The sequence below is a fragment of the Budorcas taxicolor genome, chromosome 16, assembly GCF_023091745.1.
Source record: "Budorcas taxicolor isolate Tak-1 chromosome 16, Takin1.1, whole genome shotgun sequence".
NCBI lineage: Eukaryota > Metazoa > Chordata > Mammalia > Artiodactyla > Bovidae > Budorcas > Budorcas taxicolor.
Genome location: NC_068925.1, coordinates 81,459,605 through 81,482,285, shown reverse-complemented (window position 1 = coordinate 81,482,285; position 22,681 = coordinate 81,459,605). Strand labels below are relative to the sequence as shown.

At 60.0% G+C, this 22,681-nt stretch overlaps 1 protein-coding gene across 1 annotated transcript in view; it reads left to right on the top strand.

Annotated features, from left to right (window-relative positions):
• Positions 1-18,513, top strand: part of NAV1 (neuron navigator 1) — a 194,710-nt gene extending 176,197 nt beyond the window's left edge. Inside the window, exons 18-34 of the mRNA XM_052653483.1 lie at positions 1,073-1,156; positions 1,280-1,391; positions 4,437-4,558; positions 5,170-5,178; positions 7,472-7,668; positions 7,790-7,982; positions 8,504-8,672; positions 8,944-9,041; positions 9,153-9,248; positions 9,456-9,615; positions 9,919-10,154; positions 10,695-10,849; positions 11,004-11,075; positions 11,453-11,649; positions 12,107-12,225; positions 13,399-13,596; positions 14,983-18,513. Of these exons, the coding sequence (XP_052509443.1) occupies positions 1,073-1,156; positions 1,280-1,391; positions 4,437-4,558; positions 5,170-5,178; positions 7,472-7,668; positions 7,790-7,982; positions 8,504-8,672; positions 8,944-9,041; positions 9,153-9,248; positions 9,456-9,615; positions 9,919-10,154; positions 10,695-10,849; positions 11,004-11,075; positions 11,453-11,649; positions 12,107-12,225; positions 13,399-13,596; positions 14,983-15,078 (2,313 nt within the window). The 3' untranslated portion in view covers positions 15,079-18,513. The remainder of the gene's footprint in view (positions 1-1,072; positions 1,157-1,279; positions 1,392-4,436; positions 4,559-5,169; positions 5,179-7,471; positions 7,669-7,789; positions 7,983-8,503; positions 8,673-8,943; positions 9,042-9,152; positions 9,249-9,455; positions 9,616-9,918; positions 10,155-10,694; positions 10,850-11,003; positions 11,076-11,452; positions 11,650-12,106; positions 12,226-13,398; positions 13,597-14,982) is intronic.
• The last annotated feature ends 4,168 nt before the right edge of the window (positions 18,514-22,681 follow it).

The following is a 22,681-nucleotide window of genomic DNA, read 5'->3' as shown; positions in this document are numbered from 1 at the left end:
TTCCCAGCTGAGCTCTGGCCACTCTGGGCCACCTAGTGGGCGGGGACGATGGGGAGGCAGGCGGCAGCACCCCCCAAGGAGAGGGAGCCCCAGACCAAAGAGGCTGGGGTGGGCCCCAGGAGCCAGGGTCTGAAGGCCTCTCATGAGGGGTCCCGTGTCCACAGATGGGTGGGAAGGAAGACACCAAGCAAGAGGGGCCCCGGGGCCGGGAAGGCAGGAGTCCAGCACACAGGGGCACTGCTCCCTGGATCCGAGAGGCCTCCAGACTCCTCGAGGGCAGGGGCGAACCCTAGGGTTGACTCCCAGGGAGGCAGACGCCAGGTGACAGGAAGCAGGGGTCGATAGGAAGCAGGGGTTGCAGCCCTCAGAGCTCTTCGAGGGGCGTCCCCCGCCCACCCCCAGCCCCCCTCCCCATCGCAGTTGGCTTAGACGCCCCCCAAGGCTGGCCCTCTCCTCTGTGAGCTCCCACTTCCCGAGCCCCCCAGCTGGCAGAGCTGGAGCTCTGCCCTCCCCGCCTGACCCCCTCCTCTCTGCCTTGTGGGCCCCTCACCCCTCCCCGCCCTGCAGGCCTCTTGGGGACCCCTCGCTCCCGTGGAGCCGGCCTGACACCTAGCGGCCAGACGCAGAATTGCCCCGAGGGCCTTGAGCTGCATCTGTCGGAGGAAAGCGGGGAGAACTGGAGCAGAGGCCCCGGGGCGCCTGGGTCCAGGCCGTTCTGGGGGGTGGCGGGCTCGGCGAGGAGTGACACTGGGCAGAGCCAGGGCCCCAGAGGGGACGCCTCCCCGGGGGCGGGGACAGCCAGGCCTCTAGAAGCCTCCAGAGACCTGCCGGACCGTGATGATGCCTGTGCCCCAAGGCATGTCTTCAGGCCAGAGTGGGAAGCAAGGTTTAAGGGCTGCCAGGAGGCTGGTTGGCACTGGTCCTCCCGGAGACCCCCAGAGTCAGCCCAGCCGCCCCCAACGCCCCGGCACCTGAGGCATCCCGTGCACTGGCCGTCCTGGAGACCCCAAGAGTCAGCCCAGCCGCCTCCCATGCCCTGGCACCTGAGGCGTCCCGTGCCCATCTGTTTCAGGCCAACCTGGTGGCGGCCTTTGAGCAGAGCCTGGTGAGCATGACCTGCCGCCTGCGGCACCTGGCCGAGACCGCCGAGGAGAAGGTGAGGCCTCCCCAGCCCCGGCGCGCACCTGTCCTGCCCTCCCTGTCAGGCCTGCAGAGCTCGGGCCCAGCCCGCAGAGCAGGAGCCCCAGCCCCACCTGACACCACTCCTGTTTCTCCCTAGGACACTGAGCTGCTGGACTTACGGGAAACCATAGACTTCCTGAAGAAGAAGAACTCTGAGGCGCAGGCTGTCATTCAAGGGGCCCTCAGTGCCTCAGAGGCCACGCCCAAAGGTAGGCCCTCTGGCCAGTGGCAGGACCGGGCTAGAAGGAGGGTTACTGCAGGGCTTCTCTGTCTCCAGAATGTGCCGGCAACTTCCAGAAGGCGAGGGTCCTGACAGTCATCAGTGAGGAGTGGCGGGGACACGGCCCCACCACCCGAGGGACTGAGGGAGACCAGGGCTCCTCTCCCTGGACCCCAAATGACTGCCACAGACAGTTGTTGAAATAGCACTTTAAGTTTCAAACTCCAGATACCCTTGCTGTGCAGCCCAGCAGTCACTCTCCTTGGAATTTCCCCAAAGGAGCAGAAATATCACGTCCCCAACAAAAAGCTAAATGTGGGTGTTTACGGCAGCTTCATTCACAGTCGCCAAAACTCAGGAGCAACCCAGCTGTCCTGCATGGACAAATGTATGAATAAACGGTGCTGTGACCAGACGATGAACCGTCACTCAGCACTGAGTGCTCTAGCCGCACGATGACAGCGACGGAGGAAACGTCCGTTACTCAGTGACAGAGCCCGTCGGGAAAGGCTGCGTGTTCTGTGATGCCGACTGCAGGGCATTGTGGGAGAGATGAGACTCGGGGCAGTGAAAGGGTGGGGCGGGGAGTAGGGGTGCCCAGGCCGGGGCGCAGCATCCGTAGGGCCGTGACGGCACTCTGGAGGATGTGGGGACGGGGGCGCAGGTCCTTGTCCATCTGTCTGAACCCCCAGAAGGTGGCGCTGAGTGGCCCCCAGCGTAAGGCTGTGGGCTCTGAGTGCTGCTGAGATGCCAGGGCGGCGGCGTCGACTGCAGAAGACGCAGCATGCGGTGGGGGTGCCCATCGGGGGTCCCTGCACACGGGGGCAGGAGGTGGGGCACCTCTGCACCTTCTCAGTCTTACTGGGAACCTGAAGCTGCTCTGAAGAGCTAGCGCTTTCCACTTGACAACGTGTGTGCGTGCACAGACGTGTGTATGACCCCCTTTGACGCTTACTTCGGTTCTCTGAGGGGAAAGAAGCTACCCTTCGAGTGAGACGGAGATCACGTGGTTCTCAGCGCTCCACGGAGAGGTCAGCCTTAGTTTTAAGTGATTCTGTGAGTTTGAAACATTTCAGAAAAGCAAGTGAGAGGGAAAGAGAACGTGTTCGGCCGTCAGCAGGAGGAGCGCTGCCTCTTGCTGGCGTAGCACGTGTCCATGCCTCCCACCGTTTCTCCTGTCTTCTCTGCCCAGCTTGGCCACAGACACAGCCAGCCTTTAGGAGCGTCTGCAGGACGCCAGGCCCCGCTCTGATCGCTGTGCTTACATTGGCTCATCTAGTCCGGACAGCAGCCCTGCAAAGCGCACTCTAGTTCAGAGTAAGACCCGAGAAGGCAGGAGACTTGCTCGAACACGGCTCCTCAGCGACAGGTCGGGGCGCTGAGCCTAGTTCTCCGAGTAGCCTGACTCCTCAGATACGTTTGTGTGGGATGGATGCGTGCACCCTGCCCTTAGCTTTCGTGTGGTCCTCCTCCTTCTTGGTGACCCAGGTCCAGCTTGGCCAGGATTTCCAGGAGCCTTCAAAGAGCTAATGCTTAAAGCAATGATGCCTAACTTTATTTGGTTTGCGGATAGATGGCACAAAAGACTTCCTGACTTTCTCTTTGAAGACGGACGCTGAAGCTACCCTTTGCTCTTAAAAGCACCGTACAGCATGCTTTAGAGTCTCAGCTGGCAGCCCCCCAACTAGCTGGGTCCCCAGGCGTCGCGGTAAACAGCTGCTTTGCTGCCTTACATTTTATTTTATGATTGACTGATTGTAAATTAAATTGATCACAAAAGCAACGCGTGTTCTGGAGGAAAATGCAAACTAGGGGTTGGCAGGCCATAGCTCATTTGGCTCACCACCTGCTTTTAAATAAAGCTTTACTGGCACACAGCCATGCTCACTAATGTACGTATCATCTGTGGCTGTTCTAATGCCACGTGGCACTGCTGAGCGGTTGTAAAAGCTCAAATGACCCCAGAGCCTGAAACATTTGCTCTCTGGCCTTTGCAGTAGAAGCTCACCGGGCCACGGTGCACAGGGCCTCCCTGCCCGTTTGTCCCCAGTTTCCTGTGAATCTGTAACGGTTTCAAAATAAGGCTTTACAAATCCAGTCCTCGGACTTCCGAGGTGGTTCAGTGGTTAAGAATCCACGTGCCAACGCGGGGGACGTGGGCCCCATCCCAGGCCCGGAAAGACCCCACAAGCCTCGGGGCAACTGAGCCACTGCTCCGCAACGAGGGACGCCCCCGCGGGGAGGAGCCTCTGCGGCAGGAGAGTGGCCCCTGCCCAGCGCAGCTGGAGGGAGCCCGGAGGCAGCTGCATTAACATCTGGTCGCCCGGCGCCTCTGCCTGGACTCCGCTGCCCCTTACCTGTGCCCCACGGGCCCTGTGAAGGGCGCCAGCTCTGCACTGTGCCCCAAACCCCAGCGCTCCCGCGCAGCCTTTGCAGCGGCTTCTCCACGTCCCACCTGAAGAGCTTCTCTTCTGCCAGCACTCAGAGGCTGCCTCCTTTATTAACACTTTCTTTCCCTTAAGTAGGAGAAGAGGGCATTTTGGTGCCATTACAAACCTTTTCCAAGAGCTGAAGAGATTTTTCTGCTCATCAGATTAAAAGGGAAATTAAAGCCCTTTAGGGTTAAATGCAAGGCCCTTGGCCTTGTGCGCCACCCCCACCCCCCCACCCATTATTGGTAGCCAGTATTTCTGAAGCGAGTCCCGAGGGTGGCAGCCAGTATACCTGGGGGACGGTGGAGGCCTGGGCTTCCCCTCATCCCCGCTGCTCGAACCGAGGTCACTGGGTTCTGTGCTGGTCTTTCTCCTGTTAGCAGCTTCTTGAGAACAGGGATCGTTTCCTACTTGTTTGTTTATGTTGAAATATGATTGACACCCAACAAAAGCTTGTGGAAAGGATGCTCCCAACAAATCAAGGATGTAGACGAGGAGGTGGGTGCCTCCTCCCCTTCCTCCTGCAGCAAGCCCGGCCTCCAGCCTCACAGTATCGCCTTAAAGCCACCGGCTCTGTGTCCGCCCCTGTGCTTGGCCCCCAGAGCTCCGGATCAAGAGGCAGAACTCCTCCGACAGCATCTCAAGCCTCAACAGCATCACCAGCCACTCCAGCATCAGCAGCGGCAAGGAGGCCGATGCCAAGAAGAAGAAGAAGAAGAGCTGGGTAGGTGAAGGTCTGGGGGGAGCCGTGTGGGCCACCGGGGGGCACCCCACTGAAGCACAGGAGCTGACCTCCCTGAGCTTGCCACGCTAGTCCCGTCTGATGGGAGCCCCGGGTGGTGTCCACCCAGCGCAGGGTCTGCCCCCGCACCAGCCACCCCCTGCAGCCCCGCACACGTCTAGTGGGCAGCAGCAGCAGGAGGTCCTCAGAAGGACTGGCCTACCTGTGCCCACCCCTCCCGTACTGTGGAGAGATGTTATGAGCAGAGCCACTCATCTGAGATGCTGCTGGAGAGAGATTCGTGGAACTTGGCAGATCACTCCAGAAGGAACATTGTACTGCCTGACTGGTCCAGAGAGAGACGTTCTAGCTGTTCGTGTCTCCCAGAAAACCCTAAGCTGACTTGGGGTGCCCTTTCTGACATCACCATGCCCCCTGCTGCCCGTGTGAAGGAGGGGAGCCCCAGGGGCACACCCCCCGCCGGCCCCACCCAGTGAGCCTGTGCACAGAGTGTGGTGTAGTCCAGACGGGCCGCTGTGTGAAATGAGTGATTTAAGTGTCGCTTCTTTTTTTTTCCTTCAAAATGCTGACTTAAAATCCCTATTTTTTTCCAGGTCTACGAGGTAAGACACTCATTCCTCCCCGTTCCTCTTTGCCTCTGCCATACCCTCCCCTTCTCCAGAGCAACCCCTTCCCCCTAAACAGAGACCACCACTCATGAGACTAACCGTGACCACTTCCGCCAAGCCCCTAACCCTCCCTGCATGTCAATCCATGGCCGGCCCTGGAGGACAGAGGAGGGGTCTGGCTGGGGCAGTGGGAGGGAACCACCCCATCCCGTCTCCCCTGGCGCCAGAGTCCACCTGCTGCGAAGGCAGCGAACAGGATGGTGCCTGTCAGGCTGCCAGGACGGTGCCGTCAGGCTGCCAGGATGGTGCGCCCTGGCCCCTCGCTCCCTCAAACCCCAGACGCCCCAGATGGAAGGCTCCAAGGGGGTGAGCATTACCACAATTGCCAGAGGCCAGGTCAGCTTGGGTGTGGCCTGAAGATTTAGCTCTGGAGTAAAATGAACCAGAGAGAGGTGAGGGGTGGGACCTCAGATCACCCTCAAGCCTGAAGCCCTCCGAGCAGCTGTGGGGTTGACAAAGGGGTTTCGAGGACTAGGGTATAAACGTCGAAAAGAAACAGCGAGCCCTGACAAGCCAGACACATAAAGTCCACTCGAACCCTTTGCCAGCAGTGGCTGACAGGAAACATGGAGTCTGTGATCTCAAAGAGCCTGGGAAACTGCCAGGGAGACAGAAGCAGCCCATATAAGACTGATGGCAATCCAGTGGTGTCGGAATGCTTGCTAATTCAGTGAGCGTGGTTCTGGGAGTTCATAGACAGCTGTTCCCGGGAGGCAGGCAGAGTGTCACAGCGGGGCAGAAGCCCACTGGAGGTGGAATCGAGATGGGATCTTGGTGGACAGGGAGCGGTGCTTCCTGCAGATGCCGGGCAGAAGGGGGAGGTTCAAGAAGAGGTTCTGCCCCCTAGAGCCTCCCCGAGGGTCCTGGGAGGAAAGGGCCAAGTGCAGGGTGATCACTGAAACCTGAGCCATAGCTTGGCACTGCCCCGAGGTTGACTCCAGCCCCTCGAGACGCTCAGATCTGAGGAGTGCTCCCTTCCACACGCACGGCCTCCCTGGAGACGTCCTGAGACGTCCCTCAGGACCGAGCCCGGGTTTGTTTTGCTCTGTCATTTGACCCCAGCATCCCTCACCACATCGCACCGCACAGTCCCTCTGCCCAGCAGTTCTGCGTTGGAAACACAGACCCGCATGGAGCACTGTTCCCACTTAGGATCCCCACGGCCTTAGGAGGTGGCCCCTGCAGGTGGGGTCACAGTGAGCACACACGGTCTGAGACGCGGGGCTAGAGACAGACGCGGGGGCTCGCGTCCTAGTCCCAGGTCTCCGTCTCCACAGAGAACTGCCCAGAGAGGGCACAGCCCTGCACACGCACTCCCCCCTCACACCCCCATCGAGCCAGATGGGTCTTGCTTATGTCCTTCCTGGTAGAGACCCCGACACACCCCTGCTGCACCACCACCACCCACAGCTGTCCCGAGCCCCAGGAGACACACCTGGCAAGAGCCCTCAGATTTGCACTCTGCTCTCTTGCTGCCCCAGCGACCTGGTTTGCTTTGACCCTCCTTACTGTCTCCGGCTGCAGCTCCATCTCCGTGTCCCTGCGTGTGTGTGCATGCTCAGTGGATGCATGTGACGGGCGTGGGACAGATCCCCGGTTCGCCTCCCGTATCCCTAACACCCAGCTCATCAGCACCCAAGACCAAGCCAGTTCCCCCTGCACACTTGGAGGAAATGCTGGGAAGCTCCCCTAATTCTGGCACACTTGAGTGCACATGGTCGAAAGCATTTGTACCCTGCAATGTGCTGAGTGCGGGCGGCAGTAAAGGAGCTTAGTTCACTCCCATCTTTTGATTGCACAGAATCGTGTTGTCTGTATCTGCTGGGTAGGCTCTGATCTGGCTGATAAGCCCAGCTCAGAGGTGGGTCCTGAGGCCCAAATGAGCCAGGCTGCAGGCTGAGCAGTGCCTGATCTGAAAAAAGCAGGATGGGGTCACCAGGAGGTTCACCCCGTGCCCCTGGAGGTCCCCTCTGTCCCTTCACAGCAGGGTGCCCCCAAGGGGGAGAAAAAACCCAGGACGTTCCCACAGTGCAGCAAGTCCTAGTCACTCAGCCTGAGTTCCTAGGCAAGCCTCCCACCCTCGTGCCACAAGGCCAGAGACGCCTTCCTGAGGGCGTGCCCACTGCCGCACATGCCTTCCTCCGGCCTGTGTCTCAGAAGTCCCTTCCCGCCTCCCCATCTCCAGGGCCTGGCCTCACAGCGCTCTCCCCAATCTGCTTTGTTTTAGCTCCGAAGCTCCTTCAACAAAGCCTTCAGTATAAAGAAGGGGCCCAAGTCAGCCTCCTCCTATTCTGACATCGAGGAGATCGCCACGCCCGACTCCTCCGCCCCCTCGTCCCCCAAACTGCAGCACGCGTCCACCGAGACCGCCTCACCCTCCATCAAGTCTTCCACCTCGTCTTCTGCGGGTACCGACCCCCCCGAGTAAGTTTTCCCGGGGCGCCCCCCACTGTAGCCCCCCCCCCCCCCCCCCCAGGCCGCGGGACCGGTGACGGCCGCCCGCGGGCTCAGGGTCTAACGCCCAGTGCTCCACGCCTCCTTCCAGGGGCCCCGCTCCCCCGGCCCCCCACGCCCGGCTGTTCCATGGCAGCGAGGAGGAGGAGCCGGAGAAGAAGGAGGTGTCCGAGCTGCGCTCGGAGCTGTGGGAGAAGGAGATGAAGCTCACAGACATCCGCCTGGAAGCCCTCAACTCGGCCCACCAGCTGGACCAGCTGCGGGAGACGATGCACAACATGCAGGTCCTGGGCGGGGCGGGGCCGCAGGGCCAGGCGGGGCTGCGGGACAGGACGGCGATGCTGGGAGGGGCGGGGCCGCAGGGCCGGGCGGGGCTGCGGGGCGGGGCGGGGATGCGGGGGGGGCGGGGCCGCAGGGCCGGGCGGGGCTGCGGGGCGGGGCGGGGATGCGGGGGGGGCGGGGCCGCAGGGCCGGGCGGGGCTGGACGGGATGCGGGGATTGGCTGCGGGATGGAGCGCAGGACGAGGATGCGGGGAGGGGCGGGGCTTCGGGGGCGGGGCCGCAGGACCAGGCCGGGCTGCGGGACAGGACGGCGATGCGGGGAGGGGCGGGGCCGCAGGGCCAGGCGGGGCTGGACGGGATGCGGGGATTGGCTGCGGGATGGAGCGCAGGACAGGGATACGGAGAGGGGCGGGGCTGCAGGATGGGACGCCACTTGGATTTTTGGCTGCGAGAGGGATGCAGCGCGGGGCGGGTCTGCAGGACCCGGCGGCTGAGGCTCCAGACCCGCCCGTTCTTGCCACAGTTGGAGGTGGACCTGCTGAAAGCAGAGAACGACCGGCTGAAGGTGGCCCCAGGCCCCTCGGCGGGCTCCGCTCCTGGGCAGATCCCGGGATCGTCGGCTCTACCCTCCCCTCGTCGCTCCTTGGGCCTGGCGCTCACCCATTCCTTCAGCCCAAGCCTCGCAGACACAGGTACCTGTTGGGGCGAAGGCCCTGGGCGGGTGAAAAGAAGGAAAGGATTATCCCCTCACTCACCCTGGTGTGGCTTCCTGGGGTCAGAGAGGTACCAGTGCTGCTGAGACACCAAGGGTCGCTATGGTCCTGAAACCCTAATCACTGTTTGGGCTGGGACTCCTGGTACTTCTTTGGGGTAGATACAGACTTTGTGGAAAGGGGAGTGGCAGGAAGGTGTAGGATAGTCTGGGGTGCCTCCCCAAACCAGCATTCCTGTTCCCACCTCCAGACCTGTCCCCTATGGATGGCATCAGCACCTGTGGTCCAAAGGAGGAGGTGACTCTCCGGGTGGTGGTGAGGCTGCCCCCCCAGCACATCATCAAAGGGGTAAGGAACTTGGGAGCCGTGACACTGTCGTTCCCACTCGAGAAGCCTTGGCTCCGAGGACCCCTGAGCCCAGTGTACGCGGCTCCTGAGCCGCCCACCTTGGCCTCACAGGACTTGAAGCAGCAGGAGTTCTTCCTGGGGTGCAGCAAGGTCAGCGGGCAGGTTGACTGGAAGCTGCTGGACGGCGCTGTTTTCCAGGTGTTCAAGGTAAGAGGTGCAGGAGCTCAGGGGCTGCCGGTCCTCTGAGAACACGGGGGCCCGGGCCTCGGAGGCTCCGTGCAGAAGCCCCCAGGAGACAGACAGCTCCTCCCCTTCCTCGTGGACCACTGTGCCCTGTGCCGCTGCTCGTCCTGCGCTTTTGCTCTCCTCTGCGTCCCTCTCGAGCACCTCTTTTCTCCCCTCCCTTCCCGTCAGGACTACATATCTAAGATGGACCCGGCCTCCACGCTGGGACTGAGCACCGAGTCCATCCACGGCTACAGTGTCAGCCACGTGAAGCGGCTCCTGGACGCGGAGCCCCCAGAGTTGCCCCCCTGCCGCCGAGGGGTTAACAACATAGCAGTCTCCCTCAAAGGTTAGTCCCAGACCCTGGGTGCAGGGCTGTGGGATGGGGGGACTGCCAGGCGGTCCGTCGTGTATTCCTGGAGCAGGAACTGGCTGAGGGGCTGCAGGGTGGAGGTCGCCATGAGACTCAAGATAGGCTCACCTGCTCCAGACTCGTCCCAGGGAATGTGTTGTTCACAGGATGTTTCTGCCCCACCTGGGCTTCCCCTCCACCCGCCCCCATAGCACACGGCCTGCCCTGCGTGCCCAGAGCCAGCCCAGGGGGTCCTGCTGGGCGCAGGGGCGCCGGCTCACGCAGGCAGGCGCGTTGCAGGCCTCAGGGAGAAGTGTGTGGACAGCCTGGTGTTCGAGACGCTCATCCCGAAGCCCATGATGCAGCACTACATCGGCCTGCTGCTCAAGCACCGGCGGCTCGTCCTCTCGGGCCCCAGCGGCACCGGCAAGACCTACCTGACCAACCGGCTGGCCGAGTACCTGGTGGAGCGCTCCGGCCGCGAGGTCACCGAGGGCATCGTCAGCACCTTCAACATGCACCAGCAGTCCTGCAAGGTGGCCGTGCCCCCTCTGTCCACCTCCGCCCGGACCCCCCTGCTCCACGGTCCTCCCCGCCCCCCGCGCAGCCCCACTCCAGGCTCCTCCCTCCCCGGCGCGCTCCGTCTCTCTCACATGCCACCGGCCCTCTGCCCACCTTGTCATTCTCTTTCTCCGCCTCCCCTCAGCCTCTTTCTGGGACGGCTCTCTGACCGCGGCCTGGCTTCCTTTAGGGGAGCCCTCGGAACTGCCGCTCGCTGTGCCGGTCCCTGCATGCCATGCCCCCGGGGAGGCATGGCCATCGCAGGGGCTCCCAGCGCAGATCCTGTGCACCGTGGTTAAGACAAGCGTGTTCCCCAACCACGAGCGGTTCAGGGGCCACTGCTGATCGGGCTGCGGTGGCGGGCTTCTGCAGTCACCGGTCCAGGCGTACCTCACAGGAACCAAGGCCCCTCCCGGGATCCAGAACCAGCCCAGCTCCTCCGAAACCCTCCTCTGCTAGGCTGGTCCGGGGGCTCGCTGCTCCTGAGTGCTGACCGCCCGCTTCTTTCATTTCAGGACCTGCAGCTGTATCTCTCCAACCTGGCCAATCAGATAGACCGGGAAACAGGAATTGGGGATGTCCCCCTGGTGATCCTATTGGATGACCTGAGTGAGGCAGGCTCCATCAGTGAGCTGGTCAATGGGGCCCTGACCTGCAAGTATCACAAATGGTGAGCTGGAGTCAGGACCAGACTCACCACAGCGGGCAGAAGGGAGCCCAGTTCACCCCAAGCTGTGAGCGTTCCACGGGGTGGGGGGTAGCACACGGCAGAAATCGAGTGTTCAGACAGGTCTAACGGGTCTTATTCCTCTGTCTCCCCGCAGTCCCTATATCATTGGTACCACTAATCAACCAGTAAAAATGACACCCAATCACGGCTTGCACCTGAGCTTCAGGTAAGACCTGTGGCCCGAGTCTGTAAACCGGTTCAGTCCAGGATCTGGCCGGAGGGACAGCGGGAGGAGAGGAGCAGCGGCGCCCTGTGGGCTGGGAGAGGAGGCGTGTGCCGTGTCGGTGCCGAGGGAGATGGGCCCGTGACACAGGAAGAGGGGCAGCCTCTGCCCACACACCCCTCGTCCAGGCCAGTGGGGTCCGATGGTCACCTGAGGGGGTCACTGATCTGAGTGCCAGCTCTGCCTCGGCCCTGAGTTCAGCAGACCCGCAGGCATCAGTGGGAGGCAGGCAGCTCGGGTTGGGTGGGAGCGAAGTCGACCTGCCCTCGTGCAGTGCCCGCCCCCCCCGCCCCCCCGACCCTCTGCGTCCCTGGCCACAGGATGCTGACCTTCTCCAACAATGTGGAGCCCGCCAACGGCTTCCTGGTTCGCTACCTGAGGAGGAAGCTGGTGGAGTCGGACAGCGACATCAACGCCAACAGGGAGGAGCTGCTGCGGGTGCTGGACTGGGTGCCCAAGCTGTGGTACCACCTGCACACCTTCCTGGAGAAGCACAGCACCTCTGACTTCCTCATCGGTGCGGCCTGCGCCTCACCCGGGCGGGGCTGGCGTGGGCCCCTTTCCCTCCCGTGTCTTCAGCGTGTGGAGGACTCACTGGCCCCATGCCTGCAGCCTTAGAGCCGCGGGTCACTGAGTAAGCACCCAGTGTGGTGCCCCTGCCTGCGTCAGCTGTCGGAGCTCAGGCCTCACCCACACTCCCCAGACTCGCTGAGAAGACGCAGGGGAGGCGTTAGGGGGGCTTAATGTTGCCTCTGGCTCCCACGCCTCCCGTCCACCTGGAGAAGCGTCGCTCCTGAGGCTGCCCCAGGCTGTCAGCTCCCACCGTCTTGACCACGATCGCAGTTCACCCCCGCCCTGTGCCTCTCTCACCCTCTAGTTCCAAGGCCTTCTGCCTGGCATTAGGGAGTTGGTGGGGCAGACGGCCAGGGAGAGTGAGGTTCTAGGCCGTCTCCCCGGCCCTCTTCTCTTGCCAGGTCCCTGCTTCTTTCTGTCTTGCCCCATCGGCATTGAGGATTTCCGGACCTGGTTCATCGACCTGTGGAACAATTCCATCATCCCCTACCTACAGGAAGGGGCCAAGGACGGCATCAAGGTGAGCCCACCCCGGACCCTGCTCAACCGAGGCCAGGCTGGCCCACCTCACAGAGTGGAGACAGAGTCGGATACACGGCCACTGAGGTTTTTAGGGTCTCCTGACAGGCCGGCCGAGGCATTATACAGACCATACTGCTTTCCTGCCTATGGCCAGCGCCCAGCAAGCGGCTAAACGGCCACTGACCTGGGGCTGTGTGTCCAGGCCTAGGCCTCTTGAGTCTCCTCCAAACGCAAACCACTCCCTAGGGATTTGGGCAGATAGAGAAACAACTGAGTTAGGAATTAAGTAAGATCCTATTATAGCTTTAGCTCATTACTAATTACTAATTAAAATGTTATTCTGGTCAAGTTACTTGACCTTTTTAAACTCCTCATATGTAAGAAAGGAGACAGTATAAATTTGCTCTGTTTTGAAGGCAAATGAAATGTGTGAAAACATTTGTTAAAGTGAGAATAAGAACTTTATGCGAAAGACAGCTGTCAGTTTTAAAAACCTCCTCCGCTTTCTCACCCGTAAGTCAGGGCATACTCATCACGGGTCCACAGTGACGTGGTGACTGGACCAGTAGTCGTGTTTTATCCAGAGTCACGTGTCAGTTTTAATACAGTTTGCCAAGTCATTCTCCAAGATGGCCTCGGAGCCCCCCGTTGGCCCCGTGGTCACGACTCCGCCTTGCAGCGCCTGGGGCGCAGATTCAGTCTCTGGGTGGGGGCTAAGGGCCCACATGCTGTGTGCTGTGGCCAAAACTAAAAAAAAAGACAAGATGGCTTCTACCAATCTATGCCAACTTATTTTATTTCCCATTTTGGGAAACTCAAAATCCTACAGGAATCCAAACCTCATGGCTTTACGTTTGAGGAAGTACAGACACTTCAGGGGGCTTCCCAGGTGGGGCTCGTGGGAAAGAACCTGCCTGCCAGTGCGGGATACCTAAGAGACAAGGGTTCGATCCCTGGGTCGGGAAGATTCCCTGGAGCAGGGCATGGCAACCCACTCCAGTATTCTTGCCTGGAGAATCCCATGGGGAGGAGCTGGCGGGCTGCAGTCCGTGGGGGTCAAGAGGAGTTGGACACGCCTGAGGGGCTGGGCACGGGGGCACGCGCACACCAGGAGCTGCTCATCCGTGGGCTCTTAACCTTCACCAGTGCCCACACCGCTCCTTCTCTCCAGGTTCATGGGCAGAAAGCTGCCTGGGAGGACCCAGTGGAGTGGGTCCGGGACACTCTTCCCTGGCCCTCAGCCCAACAAGACCAGTCAAAGCTGTACCACCTGCCACCCCCCACCGTGGGCCCTCACAGCATTGCCTCGCCCCCCGAGGACAGGACAGTCAAGGACAGCACCCCCAGCTCCCTGGACTCAGACCCACTGGTGAGTAGAGGCCACTGTAAGCCGGAAGTCAGGGTGTCACAGAACTGAAGCCTTGTCCACACCCTGCTGGGCCCAGAGGCTGGGGTGAACATGAGGCCAGTGGTGGTAGCTCTGGCCGTCAGAACCCCAGGCTGAGCTAAGCAGCATCGCCCACCAGCAACGTGTGTGTCCGGCAGAGGCGGGAGGGAACAGCGTGCAGAGTGGGGGAGCGGCTCCTGCTCTGGTCCTTGCTCCCTGGGGTCGTCCTAGGGACAGCCACGGCACAGCGACTCCAGGAGCTCTTAGAAAGTGGGCTGAGGGGCTTCCCTTCCGCCTCCCAAGGCAGGGGGCCGGCTTCAGTCCCTGTCAGGGAACTAGTTCCCATATGCTGAAGCTAAGAGTTTGCATGTGGCCACTAAGACCCAGGTGCCGCCAAATAAATAAATAGTTTTTAAAAAAGGAAAAAACGGGCCGAGACAAGTGACAAGCTACAAAAATACCCACAGAGCTTGTAACGGAGAGAACTGATGCCCAGAATGCGCGGCCTGAACCCTGAGACTCCCCTCAGAGCGCAGGCTGAGGGCATGAGCAGGCCCTGACTAGAGGATGGGAAGGGAAGACGACCCTTCCCCTCTCTGAGCACTGAGGGGACGCCTATGACAAAGAGGCACTGGCTCAGTGTTGGCAGAGTCGCACATGTGGTAGGCTCGGCCCTTCCTTCTGCTCGAGGGGGTGTTGGTCGTCAAACCGTCTTGCAGGACGGTTCAGCAGATGGCACGGACACACGACAAACCCAGGACCTCGCACTTTTACACTGCCAGCAGGAGATCCTTCTGCTCTAATCCTAACACATTTTATTCAGATTCAGACCTTGTAGAAAACAGGTGTTCTCTGTATAAAAAGGCTTTTAAGTCAGGACAGTGTTAATCATGTAAACAGAAGGCTGGAACAACGATGCTTCCTTAGCTGAATGAGGGGGGTCAGAGGTGTGACCTGTTGAGGAAGCCGAGGGGATCAGGGCAGGAGGTGAAGACACTGGCATCCAGGCCAGGCCTGGCGGGGGCGGGGGTGGGGCGCGGCGCGGCGGGGCGCGGCGCGGCGGGGCGCGGCGCGGCGGGGCGGGGGTGCTGGCCTGGAGAGAAGCAGGTCCTGAAGGCACTGAGTTCAGCGCTTAGCCCCTGGGCCACAGCCTCTTGGAGAAACGCTGTTAGGCGGCCTTGGGGCCCCCACACCCTCCAGGGAGTGGCCAGCAGGTCACAGCGTGGGTGCACCGCCCCCAGTCGCCCCTCACCCCCCCGGGACTGGCTCCACCCAGGACGGAAGCAGCCACCACAGCCTGTTCCCGAGCCAGCCCTGCACTCCCTGGGCGCCCCACCACTCCTTACCTGTCTCTCTGCCCCTCTTCAGATGGCCATGCTGCTGAAGCTGCAGGAAGCTGCCAATTACATCGAGTCTCCAGACAGAGAGAGCATCCTGGACCCCAGCCTCCAGGCCACACTCTGAGGGCCCAGCGGCCAGTCACGGGACAGCGGGGGGGCAGGACAGTGCCATGCCATCCCCTCTTCCCTGCTCCCTCCCAGCGCGGGCTCTCCAGCCCCAGGACAGGAGGGGCCGTGGAGGAAGGGGCAGGTTCCTGGTGCTGCACCTTGGCAAACTCCCTGTGGGACTGGCAGGTGGACTTGCGTCCCAAGACCCATCTCCTAGTCTCCTCCGGTGACTTTGGGGAGAAGATCCTGGCTCTTTTTCCTTGATTTCTTGTCTCAATTACAGACTCCGGGGCTTTCTGGGGAGGGGTTCAGAAGACATCAAACAAGCCTGCGGTAGTTCCTAATTCTCACGAACGGCTCAGAGACACAGCCTCGCCGGGGGAAGTCTTCTGGGAGGAGGCGGCTCCCAGACCCTCCCTTGGACCCTGCCCAGTTCCATCCACTGCCAACAGCTCTCCCTGCCCCCAAGATCAGGCTGCAGCCCAGGAAAAAAAAAAAAAAAAAAGGCATGTGGTTTACAAAGTTTAAATCAACCTGTAACAGGTATTTTAAAAAAGGAAAGCATGAAGCTGGAGGGAGGAAGTTCAGTGGCAAGGTGCACTACCGGCCCCCCCTGGACACGCTGGGGACACCAGCGAGATGGCCACCCACCTGAGACGCGGCCAGACCACGAGGACGCCACTGCAGCCTTCAGAGAAGCGCCACCAGCTCTGCTCACAGCATCTAAGTCAGCACACGAATCAATAAATCCGACTTTTTGTTTTGTTTTTTTGTTTCCATTTTTCCCTCCCATTTGCCTATTTATTCCCCTCTTCTTTCTCAGCTTGTTTTCCTGTACCCTCACAAGTCCATGAAATGCTCAAGCTGCTTTTCCTGGGGCTGGTCTGGCTTTTCCAGGTCACCCTGTGGAGAGCCCAGTGCCAGGCAACCCGCACCCGCAATGTGGAGAGCCCAGTGCTGGGCAGTGCGCACCCGCAAGATGCCTGCCACGCAGTCGCACCTGGCACTCCAGGGCTCTCATGGGACCTGAAGAGCCAGCTCAGCAGTGGGACAGGAGGGACCTCGAGTCCCACACGTCTTGCCTGGAGCATGGCGGCCAGTCTCTGGAGGAGATCGTGGGCCCATCCTGACAGAAGACCTCAGCTGAGCTTCCCCGTGGACTGGAGGGAAACCAGAACCTGGAAAATCTCCCTCTGTGGCCTGCGGAGCCCTCACTGCACTGTTCGGATGGCAACTGCTCTGCCCGGCTGAATCCAGAATCCCTGGCTGGCCTTTACTGTTGGCTCTGAACAAGCGAAGATTCACTTGGAGTGGACACCCGTGTGAGACGCTCCCAGTCAGAATAGGATGAGTCTGATTCGGTGGCAAAGATCTGCCTTCCAAAGGGGTCCACCTTTTGCAGAAGTTGCCCTGAAGGCTCGGCAGTCCCGATTCCTTCATTGGACAAGCATTTATTGGGCACTTACTGTGTACCAGTCACTGGGTATAAAAAAAGAAGGTGTGAGTACTGACATTCACTGTCTACTAGGAAACATTAACCTCCACTGGACACACATCTCCTTATCTCGTGGACCTCAGGGTCGCCTGAGAAACGGCGTCCAAACCGCAGGAGCCAGCCGTCGAGAAGCCCGCGGTTAACTGCCAGTGCACTGGGTTGCCTGGCGAGGCTGTGGTTCTGGGCTCTGCAGACCAGGCATCTGTGATGCTCTTTGGAGCCCCGAGTAGCACACACACTTACCAGAACCTACAGGCACAGCAACCACTAACCTGGATCTCTCTGTCCCACCAAACCAAGGAGCGGCTACATCTGAACCTTCCTACTAGAAGAGGTTCACTTAGGTCCAAAAGGTGGTCAGATTGCTTCTTTCAGAAGCTTCTGCATTCACCTGGCGGCTCCCAGGGATGACGGATCTTATCTGCTGGAGGGGATGTCTGTTGCTGCTAGAGCTGTGAAGACCCCAACCCTGCCAGAAAATATGCAATTCTCCCGCGGGAAGAGGCTGTCTGTCCAAGGATGGTGCTGACATCACTGCCTTAAGGTCTCTGCCACGCAGAAGGAGGCGGCCCCGGAGCGGGGCGTCCCAGCCTGGAAGGACGAGGAGACACCTCGCCAGGTGGGCCTTCCCCGGGCGCTGGCCTCTCAGCCCCACCTTGGCTGTCGACCCGCGGCTGGGCTCCGGCTCCAGCGCCGTCTCCCCCAGGGCTGAGCCCCATCTCTGTTCTCGGTGCTGCCCGGCCGGTGCCTTCTGTCCTGGGTGTTACTGGCTACTTGAGAAAAAGGAAAGGGCTGACCCCCTTCCTCCATTCCAGCTGCCTCAGACCCCCCCTGCAGCGATGCCTGCCTCCCCGGTCAGCGTGGAGGCCACCGTGCAGTCTGCCTGGACCTCAGCAGGTTGGCCCTGGCAGCCTCGGGTTCTTGCGCCTCATCTCAGCCCTGGCCCACCGAGCCAACGGTGGCGTTGGGCTTCACTCTTCAGCTGCTTGCCTCCAGAAAGAGGGCTCCCGTCCGGCGAGGGGGCACCACCCACCGCTGTCCCTCTGGAGTCTGGACTCTGTTTCCAGTTGTCCACCTGGGCCCCGGGCTGTGGGCGGCCGTCATCCCCCAGGAATGGCGGCGACGTGGCGACTGCGGCCGAGCCTCACGGTGCTAGGCCCCTCGGCGCTCACGCGGGCCCCTCTGAAGCCACCCCAGCCCCGCCGCCCTGGACTGAGCGGCCAGCACAGACCCACAGCATCCCCTCCCTCCTGTGCCCCTGCTTCTTGGCTGAGATGCTGGGACCCTCAGAAAGGGGCGGCCAGGTCCCGGGACTAAACTCGCACCCCAGCACCTTGAGAAAACCCAGCCCCTCCAGGACCGGACTGGGTGCCGCCCCCTGCCGCCCCAACTCCCCTCCTCACCGCCTCTGGCGAGCAGACCGCCTGCCCTGGCGCCCAGCCCCGCTTCCGGGCAGAGGTGCGACCACAGCCCCCACCTCGGGATGGGGACCACCGCCTTTTGTCCAGTGTGTCTGTCCCCCGCTCCTGCGTAGGCACCAGAAATAAAGCGCGAGGTGTCGAGCCGGCAGAGGACGTGCTGTCTGTGTGTCTCTGGGAGCGGCTGGCGGCTGCCGCCGCATCTTCCAAGGCAGCTCCGCGGTGCTTGTCTGCGCGCGTCTCGTCCTGGCGTCTCTGTTGCGTGATCTGCGTGTCGGGAAGCCGGAGGCTGGCTGAGGTCTTGGGGGTCCCCTTGCAGAGTCCAAAGTGGTCTGCAGGCTAAGCTTTGGTTTGAATGACCAACTCGTCTGCCCATCCTCCTTGAGGACCTAAGACAACATAGGCATTTTTTAAATTTTTTTCTTTCTTCCGCTTTTCCTGGTTTGGGCCTAATCTCATCTCTTCACTTCGAACTCCTTGCAACAAGACCCCAGGTATTCAGAGGGGCACCTCGTCAGTCTCAGAGGTCACTTTATTTCCAGGGGGAGGAGCGAGCCCCCTCCCAGCCACACCTCACAGGGGAGCCCTGCACAGAGGCAAAGGCTGCCTATGAGAGCGAGGCCTGTGGGACCCTCTATTGCAGGGCGTCTGGGAAAGGAAGCTGGTCTTGCCCTCACTGCACATGTCACACGGGCCTCTTTCTAGGGCTGATAGCGTCCTCCTCATGCTTCTTCCTTCCCTACTCCTGGGCCTTAGCTAAGCAGAAGCCAGTAGGAAGACTCTATAAACACCCCCACCCCCACCCCGCTGCCTACGCACTGATGGGATGAAATGTACTTTTCCAGAGGGTTTGCTGCTGGAACACCGGAACTGTCCTATGACACCTGGGTAACTATTATACTACTGAGTTCTGGCCCATAGCCCCGCCAGAGGCCATAGTAAGAAAATGGTTTTAGGGACACTGTTCTCAGAAGACCAAAGCCTGAGAATAACGCCCTTTATAACTGAAAGGAGCTTTAGATATTCATGAACCCTCAGTCAACCTTGTCAGGGCCATGGGGGCCACCACCTTGGCTTGCCCACTGCCCACGTGTGCTTGTCAGCCCAGCCTGGAGGACATAACTCCCGTCACAGACCCTGTGGGAGATGGCGTAGTCTGAGAGTGAGGACACACGCCAAGAGAAGCCTGGAAGCCTCAGGACTGCCAGTCCAGGGGGCACTAAGCCCGTGCTACTGAATCCTCCCAGTGTGGCCTTTGGGACTCTTAATGGCTGTGTCTGGAGAGCTTTCTGTGACAGGCCTGGTCATGGGAGGAAGTCAGCCTCGGCCCTTTGATTCACCTCTTTCACTGCTTAAAGCAGCGGTTCTGTGTACAGACCATCAGTGTCGGCAGTATCTGAGGACTTGTGGAAAGGAAGTTCTCAGACCCCAGACCTACTGAATCAGACCGGGGAGAGGGCCCGGCGAATTTTGTTTTAACGAACCCTCTTGGTAATTGTGCTGTACACTACAGATTCAATTCACTGTGTCAGGGAAAGCCAAGGACCAGAGTCCCCACCCTGGGGCCTTAGGACCACGAATAAGGTTCTAGGTTAAAATTCAGACTTTAACATTAGTTTCAAGGTCTCATGTGTCCGCATGATTCTGTCTTTCTTTTTATTTAAAAAGAAAGAGTAGGTGTGCTTTTGGGCAGAAGTTAGGGGAATGCTTGCATTTCCTTGTAGAACACAACCTCCAGGGAAAAACATCACAGCTCTGAGATTTCCGGGGGGACACGGAGGGAGGGCTCCTCCAGGTGTCTCCTGCTGGGTGACGCTTCTCAACGTGGCCTTTTCTTGCTGACGATGGGATGAGAGCAGTCTAGAAGTCTGATCTGTATTTCCACGAAACTTGTCCTGGCAGCACCCCTCACCCTTGTCCCAGTTCTAAAGGGCACCTACCAGAACCTTCTGCCTGTCCCGCCCCTGGCCCTGCCTGGCCGCAGGAGAGCCTTCTCAGAGGTGGAGCAGAGGGCCTTCAGGGCGTCCATCCTTCCCCCAATTAAAAAAAAATTTTTTTAACTGAAAAGAGCTTCGTATTTTCCCAAACTCAAAGATGGGGCCATGGGGGAGATGTGTGTACAACTGGCCTTGTTTAGAGTTTGTCCATTTGCCCCATGAGAGCGCTTGTGGGTGGGGGACGAAGACCCATCTGGCACTGGGCCTCCTGGGGTCAGGGACCAAGTGCCTGGAGAAGGACGAGAGCCTGAGGAAGGCGTGAAGCGTGCACTGAAGTCACCCCATGGCCCGCCGGGCGCTTCATCTGCGGATTTCCCCGCATCCCTGCCACGTCTCCAGACTGAAGACACAGATGAGAAGGCAAGGGCTCCCTGTCCCAGACGGTCTCCGGACCACTGCTGTGCAGGAGCCTCCTGCTTCCTAAGTGTTCTTGTTTTTTGTTTCTTTAACAGAACAATCTTTTTCTCAAATGAATTCCAGCCCTTGCTGGGTTCCTTTCCTTGTCCTTCTCACCTGCCCTGTTTTAGGCAGCACTGTTTGTGTGATGGAGCCTTTGTTTCTCAAATGCATGGCGATCCTCGGGTAGAAGGTGGGCAGGAATCTTTACAACATTTTTTTTAATTTATTGGGCATAAACCCCCAAACCAGGATATGTGTGTGTCTTTGTATTTTAGTTTTTATCATTGGCCTTCCCCTCTTTCAACCTACCCCCTTTCATATCTGATGTAGAGAAAGGGAGCCGTTGTATTTATACATAATTGCGGTAACAATCATGAGAGAGCTGGGTGATTTGTCTTAAATAATAAATCGGTTGACAGTTAGATCCATCCTGGGGCCGGCGGATGAGGCCTTCTTCCCTCACTGCCAGAAGCCCCCTCACCTGGGTCCTCTGTCCATCAGGCATGTCTCCTCTCAGCAAGTCACCTGTTCAATGCCATTTGCGTTTCAATAAAGTTATCTCCTGTGTTGTCCGCGGGCTCTCTCTAGCTCCCTCTGTCTGGTTTTTGTCTCATTTATCTTCTGGTCCATGCCTTGATGGGGAAGGTCATTTGCCAAACGCAGAGTTAAGACCCACCTGCCCAGGTGTCTGCTCCGCAGTCCTTAAGCAGGAGTCTCTCAGCCCCCTTGGCTGGGGGTGGCACAGGGTCCTGCTTGCATACTGGACCAGCATCCTTTTCCAGAACCTGCAGTGCAGATGTTGAGGCTCTGGTATTCTCCATCCACTGCCACAACGTTTGAAAACATACCCCTCTCTGGACTTGCCTAAGTTTTCTTCTGGGGGTAAAAGTGACATGATGTCTGAGAAAAGAGGCTGTTCTAATGGAATTCTGCTTTTCCTGGCCATTGAAAGAACAGCCTCTTTCTTACTGGGAAACTGCAGCCTCCAGGTGGACATCTTTCCCCTACAAAACTGGGCCGGTGACACAAGCCACCTCTGCCCTCTAACGGTGCTGGTTTCGTCGCTCAGTCGTGTCTGCCTCTTTGCGACCCATGGACTGCAGCCCACCAGGCTCCTCTGTCCATGGGATGCTCCAGGCAAGAACGATGGAGTGGGTTCTGCCCTCTAATAGGAGGTGGCAAATGGGTTTAGAGCTCTTCTCAATTCTTTCGGAAGAATACTCAAGTGAGGTGGCTTCTCCCTGTGGCCAGTGTAGCCTCCGCAGTCTTAGAACTGGGCTAGGAACTGATGGCTGGTTTCCTCTGCTGCTTGGGAATGAGTCCTGGTTCCTAGAAACATTTTTAAGGGGCTTAACCTGAACCGCTTACTAACGAATGCCTGTTCCCATTTGCTCTGACCCTCCCGGTCCAACAAGGGACCCAGCCCCCTGCCCTGCACTGCTAACCCCTCTCAGCAGTCCTTCAGGCTTCAGGAGTGTCTACACCTTGAGACGTGCCCCCGGTTGGCCCAGGATGGCCATATTAACTACTCATCCCTCCACCTCTTTAAGGTCCAGCCATAATTTCCTTGGAAAAAAGTTATAGTTTCTCCACTAACAGGGCTTACTCTCAAATAGTCATATAAGCACTTACTCTGGAAGGAATGCCCTTTCCCACGGCAGTCTCTCCTGGCCCAGTCCTTGAGGCTGGACTCACCCACGTGAAAAACCAACGGACTCCTGCCAGTCGCCTCAGATTCTTTCCCCCGACCTTTGGATTCCCGGGTCTGAGAGAGGAAAACTCGCTTGTGTGGGGGCAAAAGAGGCTGGTTTGAAGTAGGCGCTGATCCAGACCCTCTCCCCAAAGCCTTGTCCGCAGATCCGCAGCCTGCCCTCTTCTGACGTGCTGTCGCACCTGAGGAATCCGTGCCTGCGGAAGTCAGGGCTGCGTTCCAGCGGCCGCTGCGCACTGGCCGTTGGCCGCCGCTCTTCCGCCGCCCGCGCCGGGTTCCCGCGCCGGCGGTGCGGTTCTCGTCCCCGCGGCAGGCGGCGCTGTCTGCGGAGGCCCGCCCCGCGGCCCCGCCCGCCCCCGCGCTCCCGTCGGCCCCCGCGCTCCCGTCGGCCCCCGCGCTCCCGTCGGCCCCCGCGCTCCCGTCGGCCCCCGCGCTCCCGTCGGCCCCCGCGCTCCCGTCGGCCCCCGCGCTCCCGTCGGCCCCCGCGCTCCCGTCGGCCCCCGCGCTCCCGTCGGCCCCCGCGCAGGCGCGGCTCTGCGGATTGGCCGCGCGCGGGAGCCGTCCGGCGGCGGCGGGGCGGGCGCGCGGCGCGGGGCAAG